Consider the following 18,106-nt stretch of genomic DNA (forward strand, 5'->3'; position numbering starts at 1 on the left):
TGTCTGTGCTTAGTCCTAACCAGATTAGTCCTCTCAGCCCCAGCTTCCTAGCAGGAGGTTGCGACAGCATTGTCCAAGGGAGGAAATCTCCTCCCTTTACTCTAAATGCAGCCCAAGTCTATTAAGCCCAGCCCTGACTCATCCAGGAAAAGCAGGACACATATTGATCCCCCAAGTGGCTGCCTGAAGAGAATGCACATCCTCAGTCCCTGTCACTCAAGAGCCATACAGTTAATTCAAAACCCAGCAGAGGCACACAGGATGGCTAAGCAAGAAAATACCTACTTTCTAAAAGTGTTAATTTTAAACACAGAACATGAAAATCTTCTTTACTAAAAGATGCATTTCTACATTTCGAGTTCAGGCATATCAAACTCCATTTCTCCATCTTGTCCCAAGGGGAAGATATACTTGTAAAATTTTGAGTATTCCCCATTCTATCCAGTGGGCCTTTCAATATTAAAAACGAAATACACTGAAGTTCACTACCAGGACATCACACACACACCAGGACATGTCCTACCTTTCACATACACTGCACCCTGGCCATAGGGGTACCTTGGATCTACCTTAGGGGTGACTCACATATACTACAAGGGAAGGTTAGGGCTTGGCAAGTGGGTGCACTTGCCAAGTTGACATGGCAGTAAAACAGTGTGCAGACACTGCAGTGGCAGGTCTGAGAACCCTTTGAAAGGCTGCTCGTGTGGGTGGCACAATCAGTGCTTACTGGATATTAACACAGTATCATCCATGATTAGTAGCGCGGGTAAGTGGCCTGCAGCTATTGTGTATACTTTTTAATAAATGAACCACAAAGACAGAGGGAGAAGAGGGTGAGGGCAAGAACACATACCTTTCACAAATCACCCCAAATGGGTATGCAATCTGTTATTTCTCCCCTGTTCGTCACCTTAATTTTACAATGGTCTTATCATACAATCTGCTCAAGATGTTCAGTAAGTGTGAATCAACACCCATTCTAGACAATGCAAGCCAGAGTTGCCATCTTCGAACAAGGTTGAGTGTGACCCTATTGAAAGAGACGGTATATAGGTGGTCTTTTGATAGGGCCATATACTTCCAACATATTAAGTTCAGAGTGAACACCTGGTCAACAGTGTGAAACCCAGCTTTGTGTGGGGCAGTAGCGTAATGAAAGTTTAAGGGGCCCCCTGCAATGTACCCGGAGTACTGTGCTGAGGGGGCCCCCTGCAGCTTGCCCCCACCCCGCACCACGGGGGATACGGGGGTCTGTCTTACGCCCCTGGTATGGGGAAAGGATCATCTTCTATTTCATCCATCCATAAAGTCTGGATAAAATATGATGACAAAAGATCTTTTGCAGGCTGTCAGTGAGACTGATGGGCCTGTGGTTAAATGGGGAGGATTTATCACCCTTCTTGAAGATGTGGATTATTTCTGCTGCAAGCCAAGATGGGGGTATCTTGTTAGAGAGGGCATTAACATATGACTCCTATACACCAGGTTCCAAACGGTATAGATCACTAGGAACTTTATCAGCTCCAAGCTCCTTATCAGGAGCCTGGAGCCAAATTAGTCTCATCCAAGGAGAATCTGGAAAATGTCTCTACTTTGGTGTCAGTTACAACAGCCGCGGGTGGACAAAATGCAGCCACAGAGAAGTCTGTCGAAGTAGGCACTGTATACAAGCTACTAAGATGATCAACCCATTGATAATGTTTTACCACAAAGTCGATGGAACTGGTGGTGGCAGCATCACTGTGAGAGAAAATTTGCCAGAATAATCTCTCATCTTTACTTTTTAAGGCTTCGGTCAGAGTCAACCAGACAGATTCTACACAATGTTGCTTGGAAGTTTTAATAATGTTTTATGTATGGCATGATGTTGTCTAATTAAGTCTCGGTCACCTGTTTTAATTGTTCTAATCAGATGATTCTTGGCATATCGGCACTTGCTTGTGTACCATTAAGGAGCCTGGGATTCCCTCTGCTTCTGGGTTTTCGGAGTTTGAATGCACAAAGTATATAGACCATTAAATAGGGCAGAGTCTGATTTGCTCAGAGGAATTTCACTCTGGGATATTAATGGTGTGTACCAGTAAGCTGTAAAACATGGTATAGTTTTGTGTTAGTTTCTCAGGGTTATAATATATCTTAGACCACTTTACCGCTTTCCTATCATTAGTGAGGGACAATGTTTATTCAGAATGTAACATTTCTGTGCACTTCAATTTAAACACTTTTTCATCTAATGACAAGACAAGTAGGTTATGGTCACTTTCTTCCTGTACGATGACTTCAAAGTTAAGGGCGAGATGCAAAATGTCAATATCTAGTAAGATATCATCTATTTTACTTTTGATGGTCCCTCTTGCAAATATGGTAGCAGGGGGAGTTATTTGCCCCAGATCTACCATTACAGGCTCGTAGCCCGAAGGTCAGGGTAAGTGACAATAATTGAACTGCCGATGAGGGCTAGGATCTATGCTGTTTAACCTCCAGTCTTTGTATTCCCCTAGCTTTAACTTCCCCTTCTGTAATTGATGATGAGCCTTCAAGGAGCTTGAACATGGCATCAAAATATGCCGCTACTACTATTGGGACTTTGGTTGGGACCTCATTGAGGTAGTAAATCAGAGGATTTATAGTTGGTGATACTTAGCTCCTACCAGAAGCCAGATTGAAATATTGAATACATTCAACATAAGCCCTTTCTGGCCACTAATACACAAGCCCAAAATGTCATTGCTATTTCTGTTAATTCTTCTAACTGAGATCCCTGGCAGGTTTGTGCTGCATAGAACAGGACAGCCTCTGTCCTAAAATGTGTATACCCTAGCCAGAAGATTTTCTACAAGGCCCAGGTTTCCTGTATACGCACAATATCATGTCCACAAATAAAATTACCCCATTATTGGTCTTGCAATTTCCCTCTTATGCAGTGCTTTAAATGGGCCGGTACTCACAGGTACTGAGTACCGGCACTTCTCATTTTTAGCAAGCTGAGTACCGGCACTTCTCCACTGCCAAGGAGAGTACCGGTACGCAAGAAACGTTCGCTCATTGCTGCTAGTGCTGCTGAGCTCGAGGCAGTCAGAGCGGAGCAGATCTATAGGGCACTCTGACATCCAAATCGCCTCTATAGCCCTTAACAGAGCCACCCTGAACCATTCAACAGTGGCTCATTTGCATTATGCACTGGATGTGGGATGTTGGGGTGTTGGAGATTTCACCATCCTGCTGTGTCTGAGAGTAGTCCCCATCCAGGCCCTGCTCTGTCAATCTCATTTGCACCTTGGCTGGCGCTGCGAAGTAACTAAGGAATAATCCGAAGGGAACCTTGTGTGTATTTGTCTGCTGATGTGTTCGTGTTTGCCTGATATTGTGTATGTTTGTCAGAGAAATTATATCATAGAGGAAGAGAATCGGGACACTTAAAGGGTATTTGAAAAGAAATGTGTGTAATGGGTGTTTCTGTGTGTATGTGTGCGCACTCTACAAGATCTAAGGATTTCACTTAAGTCAAGAAAGTAGGAAGAGTATGACATTAGGAGGATGCAAATATTACAACAACAAGGAAACATTAACATTTCGTGTTTACCCTTCATTTCATGTAATGAGTTAACACGTTTTGTTTAGATTAATACATTTTTCATGTGTTTTGATATGTCCTGCAAGTGGCGTCAGAGACACAACTAGCGCCACTTTTTTTGGCAGGGGGTAAAAAATTTGGGGGAGGGGGCGTCTTCTTCCAGCAATAGGCAGAGTAAAGATCCAGGGGTTCTAAGAAGGGGTGAAAAAACAACAAAGCCTCATTAGCAAGTAAATGGTCCTAAAAAGACCTGTGAAGTATTCTGTGCGGCTACGAGAAGACGGACGCCAGCCCAGCCAGCCTACAACAGCTCAAAAACTGTCTGTGAGTAGCTGCCTCAGCCCGGGCTGACACACGGGAGGGGGGAGAGGAGGGGCTGAAGCCCTTTGAGCCCAATGGGCGTTGCGAGTCTGAGTGGTGTTGAACTCATTATTATTGATGCTACGCCAGCATCTCGTTGGTTCTGGGATGCACTGATTATTAGCCTGAAAGTGCGAATAGTACTGTAGATAGCTTGGATGCACTCATAGTTTACAAGCTCCTTCCATTATGATTTAGGGCTTGTTCCAAACAAGTCTTCACACCACCCTTTATTAGCATATGTATCTGTTAATCTGCACACATCCTAAGTTTGAGACTACTATCAAGGGCAGTTCAAGGGTAAAAGGAATACTCAATAGAAGTGTCTTTGTATCAGCATGTCTCGCTCCGCCTCTAACCCCGCCCACTAACCACACCCCTAACTCAATTTAATGAGTACCTGCATTTATATTTTCCCATTTAAAGTACTGCTCCTATGCAAGCAACATTCCCTGATATTTCATATGGACTAGAACTGCTAGTGGGTCATATCTACAGTATCTTTCTCCGTGTGTATTAGCAGCATCTCACTAACGGGCATGTCAGTACTATTAGGGGCAAGCAGTGGGTCATGAGATGGGATACGTTGTTGCAGCATTGAGCAATTAATCTGATTGCTGGAGTTACGGAAAATCAATCATTTCGGCTTCTGAGGCCAAATATGGGGCTTACCGTTAAACATGATCAGTGCAACAATATAGTAGGTGGCTTACAAATAGTCAAAAATGTGCAAGCCAAATGCAGACAGGCTATTTGCTGTTAAAAATGTGCTAAATGTATTTACAATGCCCACGTGAAGTTGAAATCAAATACCTGGGTGTTTGGCCAAACCTGGCCTCGTTTGGCCGTGAATGAGTCCAGACGGGCCCGTGTGCATCTCGCACTGTGGTGTTATGGGCTGGATAAATGCACCCATTGGTGCCAACACAACCGGCTCCTCCCTGCGGATAGCAGGGTATCCTGGGATTTGCAATCTGTCACCCAGCAGACCTCCAGTAAGCACGTCCCATGATGCAGTGGTGTGGACTGGATAAATGCACCAAATGGTGCCAAAACAACTGGCTTCTCCCTACGACGGCAGAGGATTCTGGGACTTGCATTCCATCCCACAGCAGACCTCCAGGAAGCACCAAACCTGTCAAAATGTATTGTGGCATGGGGAATATCTAAAAAAAAAAAAGGCAAAAAATGTGGACTGTTAAATACAGATTGTGCATATTATGGCTCATTTCCAAGTTCAAAACTCAGAAAAGTAGGTATTTACACAGATGGCAAATTACTCATATAGGTTAATGCTATTTACATACAGGTACCTGTGTAAATTGCGACTGCCAAATAAACACCTGATTCCAATGGAATCACAGTTATAAGTGGTGCAAAGTGTATTGTTCTTGTTAATTCCTGGGTGCGGTAACCTTTGCTATTGCCCTCATTTAGTCAGGGTACACCTGCCGGAATTTAATGGGGAAAGAAGGCATGGTAAGCAGGAAGACATGAAGGTTTTGGTTCAGATAGCAACATAATCCTACTTTTATTCCCGATAATAGGGAATGTCAGTTCACTGTGACTAACAATCAGTCATATGAAACTAATTCCCACCTCTTACATTTTTGGCAGGAGTCAGAGGATTATTAAATCTTTAACATGCAAAATTTGTTGTGACTGAAATGTCATGCTTACTTGAATACCAGATCTGCATCTCATTGTATCAGTCTACTAAATGTGTTTATGTTTACGTGGCCTGAAAACGGGAATTCTGCCAGATATTAGAGCCTGCTTCCTCAAGTGATGAGTCTACTTTCAATGATAAGTAAAAGTACTGCTAGCGGTGACCCTATATCGATTGGTGTCCAACATTTGACAAATTCTATATTTGACAAGTATTTTTCAGCTGACAAGTCTTCAGTCATCTCCAGGTAGTACTCGCCACACAACACGGTAGTCTCTTTACCAAGTTGTAACACACCTTGCAGGAATGGAAAAATCAGCACCTTGAAACTGGCTGGAATCAAGGTCATATTCTATGTCAAACCTCTCTATTTCCTACAGATACCTTCACCACTGGATGCCACAATGGACCGATCTTTCTATTGTCCTTTTGTTTTTTTCTTATTTGCTGACTTTAAAAAGCATGATGTTCATCCCTTCTGAGATTAGAATACATGTGGCCCTCATTTCATCATATTTCCAATTACTGTTTCCATGTGAGTGCAGGCCTATAATCCTTGACTTGCCTGCTAGTATTTTCTGGAAAATAAACAATGCTCACATTCATCAAATAATGTGTTCCTCCACCTGGATATCAGAGTTTAGGAATCCACATATACATCCTGTGCTGCTGACCCAAGCCCCTAACAAACACAGTTTGCTGTGTGTCATTCTTTGGAATATTCATCTATATCTCCCTTGTCACTGCAATGGAGGAGCATGTTGAACTTATTTACCTTAAACAGCCATTTTTTATGATGGGATTAAACATAACCCCACTCATACATTCAGGGAAACAAGCAAATTGTTGATACGTCGCATACTGGTCCTTGTGGCTCAGCTTCTTTCAATTGACGTAAGATCCCCAACGCCTGAATGCGAAACAACTAACCCCAGGCCACATTTGGCCTGTTTGAGCCTCATCAATGTGGTGCAGCTTGAATCCGATCGAATAGTAAGGATGGGACCCATATTTGGGCACACCAGTTATATGGCATCACACTAGACATCACAAGGTGACGTGTGCTATGCTTAAATTAATATCAGCCTCTGGTAGTTGCCATGGGCTGCCCCATTTCAAGATCCAAACATTGCCTATGGGCCTGATTTAAACAATGGCAGCTGTGTCATCGCCATGGGGTTTTGTAGAATGGTACCATGTTTGAAGTATACATCGCCCAATTTGTTTAGTTTTTCAAGACAATTGTCTGAAAGCAGGAGCTTATTCTTGAAAATCAAGTAGTCAATGAGCCTGACGTTTATGGAGTTTTCATCTTGCGCATGTATGTCACTGACCACCACGCCTTGCTTAGTGTTACCCGCCAGGTAACTCTAGTGACAGTTTACCAGCTACAAGTATAGAAGGGTGACTTTTACTATGCAATCAAAATAGGAGCAAAGAGGGAAAAGAACCCCGGTCGCCCTCCACTCAAAGAGTTACAGCATACCACTTTAAACTATTCAGTCCCATTCATACATTCACTTATATGAAAAAAGTGAAACGGGCGAAATGACCCCTCACGGGCGTAGCCCGCTTAGTGGTACGCCCGTGAGGGGTCATTTCGCCCGTTTCACTTTTTTCATATAAGTGAATGTATGAATGGGACTGAATAGTTGAAAGTGGTATGCATATAGGTCCCTGATGTCTTAAAAAACTGTCAACAAAGTGTGGGAAAGGGATTTATGGTATATAGATAAAAATACTACTGAACAGAGTATAACGAAGGGTATGTAGAAAACTACAAACCTTCATGCAAGACTAGGATAAGGAGATACGATAAATTAGGATCTCTGTAGTCTCAGGACCCTGGTCTTTTTGTGGTTTGTGACTTTTACTATGACCTGACAGCCTTCAGTTGAGGGGTTCGTGACTAAAGAGACGGCTGGGGCACTACTCTTGGAAACCTAGCACTTCCCTACTCTCTATAAAGTAGGGAAATCCTGAGTTTGATGGCGAGGAAGGATCACTGACTTGTGGCGATGCTCCTGCGTTGCCACGCTCTAAATGACCCCTTAAATCCCAATAAAGTGAACGGAAATGTGTAAAGCAGCAATGTGATCCCAGTGACAAAAGGACTTGCGAAGCTCTGATTTTCAAACTATACTAAACCTTTGATAGCATGGTCCAATGCTTCAGCTGGAACTTTAATCCAACATATTTGACATTGTGGTGCTCTGTTTGGCCAGCCTCACCCTGTCACAGGACTTTGCACTTTTTTGAAAAAGTAAAAGGGCCTCATTTAAGGTACAACAGGCCACCTACTAAGTCAGTAATAGACCCACCGTCACAACCCCTGCAGTAGACCACCTCACATACCTGGCAGGGACCTCGAAGCCTTAAATGCATCTGTGAGTGAGTTTTCTGTATTCAGATACATGTCTCATGGGATGCCCTGTATTTTTCAACTGTACATTCATTTAGTTTTTCACAAACTCCTAAAGCCGGAATTTGTTTGTGAAGAACAAAACAGCAAGCCCTGATTCGCAGAGAATTTTCTAACATATGCATGGGAGACAGTGTTGGTTTTCTCTGCCCAGGTCTACCATGACTTCCACTGCAGACCCAGATAAAGAAAACCAGTGACTGTCACTCTGCCCCAAATATGGCAACTGTGATGTGGCGACCCTGTGAAAGGTCAGACAAAAAGCCAGATTTACCCTAAATTTAAAAAAGGTGGGTTAACTGCACATTTGATGTGATGGGAGAACCACCCATTTATGAGGTACTCCCTTATAACTGGATTTTATTATTTGTGTCTGTACATTTGCTTTCATGGTTGCCACATTTTAACCGAATAAAGCTTATTGAATCAAATCGAATCAAGGTACTTCCATATTGCCAAACCTTAAATGAGACCCGAAATGAATGGTGCAAAGTGACAGGAGGAACAGGGAGCCAAGTGATTCCTGCAGTTAGCTGACCACAATGACAACAGATTTCAAGCTGGTCTTGCTCAGGGCTTTTGGCATTAAAACTGACGGTAGTAGCAGGACCCGGAATTTACCTATCCGACCTCATAGTGCCCCAGCATTCTCAGATGGAATTTTGATTTCTTTCTGGGAGACTACACTGGACTGTAAAACTGTTGGCCATAGTGAACTGCTAGGCTACATCTGACCCGTACTCCATTGCTTTCTCCTTGAAATGAAGCCTAGGGACTGGTCACTGACATAGACTGGGCAGATTTTCACTTTCCCATTGTTTTCTATTAGCTTTTTTATATTTAATGCAAAGATTCATAACTCCTATCCCTTTATCCGCTATTACTATTGTGATACTGGTTTATACAAGAAAATATTCATCTTTTTGCAACCTTTCACTGTTTGGTTTCTTGAATTTAGTTTTTTTGGTGCTACTTTCATACTTTATGTGCATCTTTCTCTGAATAAATGCGTTTACACATTGTTCGAGTGATGAGCCTAGGATTTCTCATTGAAGCCTGACCTTTGCTTCTTACTAAATGGTTACTTAAGTTTGTGGGAGCATAATTGTTGTTCTCCTTCTGTTAATACTTCATATTTTAATTAACACTGTTGCATATTTGGTAAGTGTGGGTCTCTTTAAAGTTATTCCCAATTTCTGGATAGTTTTATCGGTGTTTAATGAGGTGTTGTTGAAGGATGTGCATCCACCGTCATGCAGAAAGGTCACCATCATTAAAATCTCAGCAGACAGTGTAGTGTCTTGTGGGTTAGCATTGATGGAACACTTTTGGTTCACGATGGAGTCTGTAGAACTGTGACATAAGTTTTCAGTTCGGTGAATAGAGTTTGATGTTTAGAAGGTTGAGTTTGCATTTACATGTACTAGAATAAGACATGTATTACTAAGCTCTGTGTGTGGAGTTTTCATTTACGAGTACCCAGGCTAGGGAGGACACTACAACTTGCGACAAGATAGGGAATACATATCCTGAAGATCGACAGTGCTCTCCCGGAGAGTTTGCCGTGGTCTAGCAACCTGCATGTGAGTGCCCCATGGGCCTCAGTAAAAATTAAGCTAGACGTTTGGCATATGTGGAGTCAAAGCGCCATTCCAGCCACAGTGAAGAATTTGATGTTAATGAAAGCCTCACTGAGAAGTTTACTCATCATTGACCAGAAATGTGCTACTAAGGCCTTGAAAGAGACCCTGCGCCACTATTCAACACTGAGCTTTAAATCGTATGGAATGATGATAACGTTAATGGCAGAAGCAACCAGGTACAGAGAAATGCTAGAAGCAGCAACAGATAAGGGTGGGAAAGCGCTAGTAGAAAAATTAGTCAAATACAGAAAAGCACTACAGGCAGTGAAAACCATGCTGAGAAACTATTGTGGTACTTACCCAAAAGGTGAGTAAAAAGAGTCATCATACACAGGATTGTGAATACGGAGCTGTTGATCCCTGAAGTGGACACCATCAGAAGTGTAAGGTGTGTTCTGCGCAACAAGAGTTGACAAGCTCTAATGGCCACACTGAAAGAACCTCTGCCAATGCAGATAGGCCATTATGACCCCAAAGCAAGCACATCGCAAGGACGTGCTGATGGTACGAATGGTGAAAGTGCGGGTGGGCAGCATACACTCTCAACATCAATAAGTTTCACAACTGGTTATACAGCCGACTCCTCCCTAAAACCCCCACCTCCATTCGACACTGCTAAAAAGCACAGTATTGGTGACAGGCGGACTGCCTGGATAGAAACATTTTCATGATTTCATCGATGCCCTGGAAGAAATCAACAATAAAAATGTTGTCAAATACCTCATAAACATTGCTGGTTGAGGAATAAAAGAGGTAATCAAGAAATTACTGCAAACTGACAAATTCACATGCCGTCAAATTAAAGGTGTGTTAAATAGCAAGTTCAATCCAATGCCGAATGTCGGTTACAAAAGATGTATTTTCAGTCAGGAAAGACAGAGAGCTGGTGAAGCAATCACTGAATTTGTTGAGAGACTTGATACACTCATCAAACACTGTGAGGTCAGTGAATTCAATGATGAAGAAGCTATATGTCTCTGAGTTATCAACATATATCTGTCAGATTCATTCAGACGAATGCTGAGAGAAACCCTTAGTCTAGGGCGAGTCCTTAAGGCTGCCAGACCTGAGGAATGTGCTAATTGACAAGCTGCCGACATGGAGACCGAAGGATCCCAGAATGAGTGAGTAATGAACTGAAAAGTAAGCAGAAACACAAAGCTGAAGGACACAAAATTATTTTTCTAAAGAAAAACAAACTGTGCTTTAACTTGGATTTTTGTTTCCACGCGAAGGTTAATGTCTAGCCATTGGACAAGTATGCAAATGCTGTGGGAAAGAGAACCGTTTTGTAATGGTTTGCAAGACCAAGAAAAAGCTAAGTACGTTATGATGAAAAAACAAAATGGATGCCCGAACATTCTAGAAGTGTTGTTCAATCTCGGAAACAGCACATTCGACCTGTCACATGTGACAGCAAACATCAAATGTTCTAAAATATCCGGAGAGTCTGCGACAACTAATTATTTAAGTCGCCCATGAAGGATATTGTCAAATTGTTGCAAAAAAATGAGCTCTCTGAGATCGAGTTTGGTTTCCTTGACGAGAGAGTTGAAAGAGCATTGAAGACCTGTCAATTGTGCAATTGCTTATCTCCCCAAACCACTCAAAATGCCTTGCTTATGTGTGACTTTCCAATACATGTATGGGAGAGCACTGCTGCTGATTTCTTGAGTCCTCTTGATAATGAGCATCACCTGATGATGGTCATCAATGAATACTCCTCTTTTCCATTGGTAGAAGATCTCATATTGACCAATCAAGAAAGAGTTATCAAGAGTTTGGGTGGCATTTTTGCAACATGGGTTGTTCCTTCAAATCTAAAGCCTGACAATGGCTCACCATTCAACAGATGAGAATGAAGACACTTTCCTATTCAACTCAATGTGAAGCATCAGAAAAGCACACCTCTTTGGCCACAGGCAAATGGTGCTGTTGAGTGCTTTTTGAGCACACTTAAAAGGATCGTCCAGCGTGCTACAATGGAGAAGCTTGATCTGAAGTCTGCTCTCCCGTCTGCTCTTTGAGCTTACCAGTCTACTTCTCATTCAATGACAGGTGAAAGTCCTGCAACCTTGATGTTGGGGAGAGCCAGGACGACCAAGTTACCACAATGGACCTATAGAACATTACAACAGATGGTGAACTTCATCAAACTCACTTGTGCCATAAGTAAGAGATGAAAGTATATGTTGACAAACGTTGATGTGACAAATACATTAATTTCAATAAAGTGATCGAGTATTAGTGCGACAATACAGAAAACGGAATTCTGATGCACCCTTTGATGTTAAACCTTTTAAAGTTGTGACTAGTAAAGGACACATGGTAACTGCTCAGTGTCCTGGAAAGTCCATTGCGTAAGATTCTTTGCACTTCAGGCATCTGCCTCATCATTCACCAGATGTGAGACTAGTTCAATTGAGACTATAGAGAGCCCTGTGACTGCATCTGTCCATACATCAACAATCATGGGCGCTTCTCTTCTGTTTCTTTCTAGCTTCAGAAGACATGATCTCAGCATTTGCTCAGAGCTCCAAAATGCCTTACTGAGGAGTTGTAATGTGTATGTACATATATATATCTGTTTTTTTATTTAACAAGAGAGAGATGTAGTGTCATGTGAGTTAGCGATGAAGGGACACATTTGCTTCCTGGTGAACTCCTGAGAACTATGACCTAAGTGTTTGGGTGTGGTGAATAGAGTTCATGTTTAGAACGTTGAGTTTGCACAAGAATAAAGACGTGTAATACTAAGCTCTGTGTGTGGTGTATTCATTTAAGAGGACCCAGGCTGGGGAGGATGCTACTGAGAGAGCCATGTGGACCTTATATTCTACTAAGCAATACCATCGATGATTTCTACTTGAAACTCCATGTCAGGCATTACTTGCCCGATTTCAAAATGAGTAGATAAGGCTGCTCTACTTGCCTATAGTCAGGTGAGCTTCTAGAAGGCATTTCAATGGGAGATCAATGCATGATATTCCAGATCCTTAGCCCTAAGTATGCAGCCAAGAAGACGGCACCACCTTACATGACAGTCATTGTTCTAAGAACGGCTTTAATTTCCCTCAATAGGAAACTTGTTGAATGGTTGTGCAAGGCACGGTTTGTTTAGATGGGCCACTATATTATAGTGTAGATGCCCTTCCATGGAAATAGCACATACAAGCAATAAGGTCACTAAGGCCAATTAGCTAGTTTCTTTTCTGGAACATGAGGGATTTGCCAGAGCTGCATCTTGGCCTCCCTCCTATTTATTACATTTGTTAACAAACTTTCAAGTCTTCGCTGGGGAACAATCAAGCATTTATTAGGATATATAGAATTCAAGCTTCATTGCAGCTTCTGTTTGTTCTTCAAGATAATTGTATGGTTAAGATTTTGGAGGTAAATATCTTTAAATACAATGTAATTAAAGCAAAGAAAAGGGATTAACAAGAGTATTTTGTTGTAATAGGTATATATCACACTGCTCCCAGTGGAAGAATAAGATTACATTGGTCCTAGACTAGCAGAACCTGGATTGAGGTGCCAGTATGTACCACCAGTATCAACTGTATCGACCAAGCAACTACAGGATCCGGATTTGAAATTTTACTGAGTAACCAGAAGAGAAGTGGGAGAAAGGCTCACAATCTACTGGACTGATGCAGCTGTGTCAACTGCATTTGCTGATAAAATTTGGAGGCATGGATCTGTAAAGACTCTAGCAACAGAACAGAATAAATTTGGATCTCGCATGTGCGCTCCCTGAGGGACTCCAATTATAGTAAAGAAAGAAAAACTGAGCATATTGCTGCCCAACTGGTTGTGAATGGCCTTTGCTGTTAATTGTACTTAATTAAACAACGTTGACTATTTATCAGCAAATACTGAGGGAAGTTTGTGCCACGGGTCAGGTTCTAAAAATGTAATTCTTCATTTATATCAAAGATTCCATTTACTCCATCAGTCTCCAATATTTTTGGGATCCATTAAAAGCACAAGTGAAAAGTGACTTTGAAAATAAATCCGCTTTTCAGTGATGTCCGAATAGATGAATCCTCAGCCAGTTTAGGGAGCATTGCTCAGACCCAAGAATATGCTTACAGTGAGACTGCTTCCCTATCCGTAAATGACGCCTTTCCGTGAATGACAAATGCTATGGCAGGTTTTACATGGCTCGATTATCCTTAGCCTTCTAAACAGGCTCATTGGGTTAAAGGGCTCAGAGTGCAGTTGGAGTAAGTTTATCACATTTGTGACAGTAGAGTATACATCTATGATTTTGATCCTTGAGAGAGAGACTGTGGCGGACTGGGATGCTGCCCTTCTTAGTAGAAAGAGGGTTGTAAGGCAGATGTTGTGGCATTTGTTCTTTGTGTCAACAGAAAACCCTGTAGTAGCAGCATGGTGACTCATTGTTTGTCACCTGTCTGGAAGCTACCTGCCTGCTTAATAACTGGGTCTCTTTGGAAGATTGATCATGAAACTTCAGTTCGAAAGTTGGGACCGGGTATGTTTTCAGGAAAATAATGTAATAGTTTTGGCAAGATTATGCTACTCCGCCTATCTCAGTCTTCCCACAAACCTCCATCAAAAGGATACTATGGGCGCAAAATTCAACCGTGTGACTTGTATTTAATCGTAGAAGGTTTGACTTTCTGGGAGGATCATCAGTAACTTAGTTGGCTCTAGGCACATTCAATATAAGGCCTTATGTTTTTGTCACAAACGGATAGTGCCATCATTTATACAGACATTACTAGACCTATGAGCAGCCCCTCTGCATGGAGTCTTTGTTTCAATTAACACTTCCTGGTTTTCGAGATCCAAATTAGGTGTAGCGCGTCTTGTCTTTTCCTGAGCTCTCTTCTTGAAATGCTCTGTGTCTTCACCTGCCTAAAGTATAAAAAATATAAAACTATGAAAACTTCAGGAGGGCATTCACATCCTTATTTTGCTGATTTACTACCACAACTTGTAGTTCCAGTTTAAGCGTCAATATGTTTTCAGGCAATAGTACCGCACGATATTTGTACTTTCATTCATTCATACTAACTCAATATTTTTCTAAATTTGGGAAAAAAACTGGTCTGCTGTTTTTTATCAAGCTTTACATTTTGGTGTTTGACATTTTTTTTAAAACAATTTTTTCGTGTATATAAATGTTATTGTTATGACCGAATAAATACTAATGGACGAATGACCGAAATGTTATTCTTACGTACTTTGGTAGAATTTTTACATTTTTCTTAATTGAGGAATCTGGTAGTATACTTCATGCACAACTAAAATACAGATGCTTTGCAAAGCTCTTTTTTTAGACTGGCTGCACTTTCAATGCTTTTAACAAGTACTAACTTTGAACCATCTGTAGAAAAAAAACAAGAAACCATTTCTCCTTTTTTCCTCCATTACAGATAACGGAAAGATGGGACAACCAAGGCAGCCCGCAAACAAGTTTATCTGCTCCGGCCATGACGCAGAACATTCCTTTCCCTCCCAACCTCCAACGGAGCTCCTTCCCCGATTCCACAGAGGCCTTCGATCCAAGGAAACCCGACCCGTACGAGCTGTACGAGAAATCAAGAGCTATCTATGAAAGTAGGCGTAAGTAAATTACCCTTTCGTCGGTGCACTGTGTGATTAGTGGTTAATAATAAGTAGCACTTGCACTGAAAGTGACAGGACTGACAAAATATTTGGACTTTGATATGTAAATGTAATTTAAAGTGGAATGGAAGTTTGATGTTAATTGCGGAGACGCCTAGCACATTCTAAGATATTGACATCCTAAAATCAATCATGCTTCCAACGTGGCAGATTATAATGTTTTCATGCTCCTTGGATTTTTCGATCGAAAGCTGTTGTTATTATTTCCACCCTGTTATTTGTATTACACGTTTATTGTTTAGTTTGTTAATAGCACTGTTATTTGCATAGCAAAAGGCATAGCCAGAGACACGCCTAAATGACTGACATGTTTGTGTGAAGGATACGCACATAAATAGATATACTCCAAACACTAACTATACATTTCAGACATTAATTCATTGTGGTCAGAACGAACGGGCATTACTACACCAATACCACAGGTGGTAGGGAGTGACATTACATACCACTTGACGAGCATGTCACCACAGGAAATGAAACCCCTTTTGGCATCTCAAGAAATGAGAACTCAGTCTTTCACCCGGATGAAATTACAGAAAGTGGTTTCATTATTGCGGATACAATCTCACAGAAAACCGTAAAGTTAATAAAATAACTAATAAACGCCACTGAAGCAAAACATTTTTTAAGTTGCTTACCTTATGTATAGGTGAGGCATGAAATGTGTGCTGGTAGAGACAGGAGGGGTTCCGCCTGTGAAAACATGACAGTGCACCTGTCTCTAACTTATGCAAGTGGAAGGTCAGTTTGGCAGATAGGGTACTCGGCCCAAAAAATGGTGGATGGTCTGTTCCCAAACTCTAAATAGGCCCCTGTGCTACCTCTGTGCATGTGCCACAATGCAAGAGGCATGTTTCTGTTCTGTGTCCCCGGGCTCAGAGGCACACTCATTTGAGGGTGACAATGCACTGTTTTAATTTCTTTTTTGGTCTTTACCTTCATGCATTTAAGTGTTGACCTGTAGATTAATTGGTTTGGTGGTTAGCGCTACAGTTAGAAAAACTTTAACCTCTTGGTGGCAGACTGAAAGCCAGACTATCTCCATCACGCTTTTGGGGGTAAAATGGCCTGAGTGGCATTGCTTAATTTAAGCCCATGTTTACCAAGGCACAAAACCAACACTTCATTCTCCCTACTGCACTTATAACAGCCCATCACATGGTGGCAATGGATGTCTATTTTTGACTTTAGTAGCTCAGCAGGCTGTTTATTAAATATATCTTTAAGATATATTTAATTGCTTGCTCAATCGGAGGGGGGAGGCGAGGAGGCCCCCACTGCAGCCGCCACCGCCACCGCCAGGAGTCAAACTTTTGTTGCCTACAGCGCCGCCGCCCCGGGACTACATCTCCCGGCAGCCTCAGCGGCGGCGCTGCCTTCTGACATCGGGAGAGCGCCAGGAGGCGCCTTAAAGCAGCGCTCCGCTCGGCGGAGCGCGGGGACACTTGCTCAATCGGAGGGGGGAGGCGAGGAGGCCCCCACTGCAGCGCCACCGCCAGGAGTCAAACTTTTGTTGCCTACAGCGCCGCCGCCCCGGGACTACATCTCCCGGCAGCCTCAGCGGCGGCGCTGCCTTCTGACATCGGGAGAGCGCCAGGAGGCGCCTTAAAGCAGCGCTCCGCTCGGCGGAGCGCGGGGACACTTGCTCAATCGGAGGGGGGAGGTGAGGAGGGCCCACTGCAGCCGCCACCGCCAGGAGTCAAACTTTTGTTGCCTACAGCGCCGCCGCCCCGGGACTACATCTCCCGGCAGCCACAGCGGCGGTGCTGCCTTCTGACATCGGGAGAGCGCCAGGAGGCGCCTTAAAGCAGCGCTCCGCTCGGCGGAGCGCGGGGACACTTGCTCAATCGGAGGGGGGAGGCGAGGAGGCCCCCACTGCAGCCGCCACCGCCAGGAGTCAAACTTTTGTTGCCTACAGCGCCGCCGCCCCGGGACTACATCTCCCGGCAGCCTCAGCAGCGGCGCTGCCTTCTGACATCGGGAGAGCGCCAGGAGGCGCCTTAAAGCAGCGCTCCGCTCCGCTCCGCGGGACGCGGGCGAAGCCCGGGCAAAGGTCGGGCCCTCTGTGTCCCTCAGAGGTCCAAGGAGGACGGGACGGGCCACACCCCTGACATTTCCTTCTAAGAGGTACTGGGACTCCCCTTAACATTTCTATCGACCTACTTTGGCGATTCGCATCATAACATGTCAATCTGGGAGGAGCTGAACGCCCTGTGTGGAACTAAATATGTCCCAGACATATCACCCACTATAAGCATGGCCACCAATCCAGACGATGTAAACGCCACCCTGCAGAATTCACCCCTTTACTCTAATAAACACCAATCCCTAGCCAATGCACCTCCGGGGGGGCCCAACACTAAAAGGAAGCACGATGATGACATTGTAAACGAGAAGCAAGCCAAAATTCAAAAATTATGCTCCAGTCCCTCTTATCCCCACTCCAACTCAATCACAGTGTCGGGGGATATGGCGCATGGAAAAATAGAAAACCGTCCATCACCCCTCCAACCAACTTTATTGGCCCAGCTTGAGCATTTATTAACATCTCTCATATCACCACTGGTGGCCAAAATTAACGATCTGGGGGACAGGTTATCTAGTATTGAACTGATAATCAAAACGCATATTCCATCAAGTACTAAACCGGTATTATCAGACGCTCCTATTGCCCTCACTATCCCGGAAAAACCCAAGCTGAATTCCCGCAAGAACGCCCATCCGCAAACATTACCTTTTCCAACAGGCTTTAAACTGCCCATAAAGCACTCGTT

General features: G+C 43.2%; 1 protein-coding gene across 3 annotated transcripts in view; it reads left to right on the forward strand.

The window, feature by feature from the left end:
• The window catches only part of MAGI2 (membrane associated guanylate kinase, WW and PDZ domain containing 2), a 2,996,284-nt gene that overhangs the window by 2,628,699 nt on the left and 349,479 nt on the right, over positions 1-18,106 (forward strand). For all 3 annotated transcript variants that reach the window (XM_078679471.1, XM_078679479.1, XM_078679488.1), the window contains one exon: positions 15,080-15,269. In XM_078679471.1, coding sequence (XP_078535597.1) covers positions 15,080-15,269 — 190 coding nt within the window. The remainder of the gene's footprint in view (positions 1-15,079; positions 15,270-18,106) is intronic.

The sequence above is a fragment of the Lissotriton helveticus genome, chromosome 1_1, assembly GCF_964261635.1.
Source record: "Lissotriton helveticus chromosome 1_1, aLisHel1.1, whole genome shotgun sequence".
Lineage (NCBI taxonomy): Eukaryota > Metazoa > Chordata > Amphibia > Caudata > Salamandridae > Lissotriton > Lissotriton helveticus.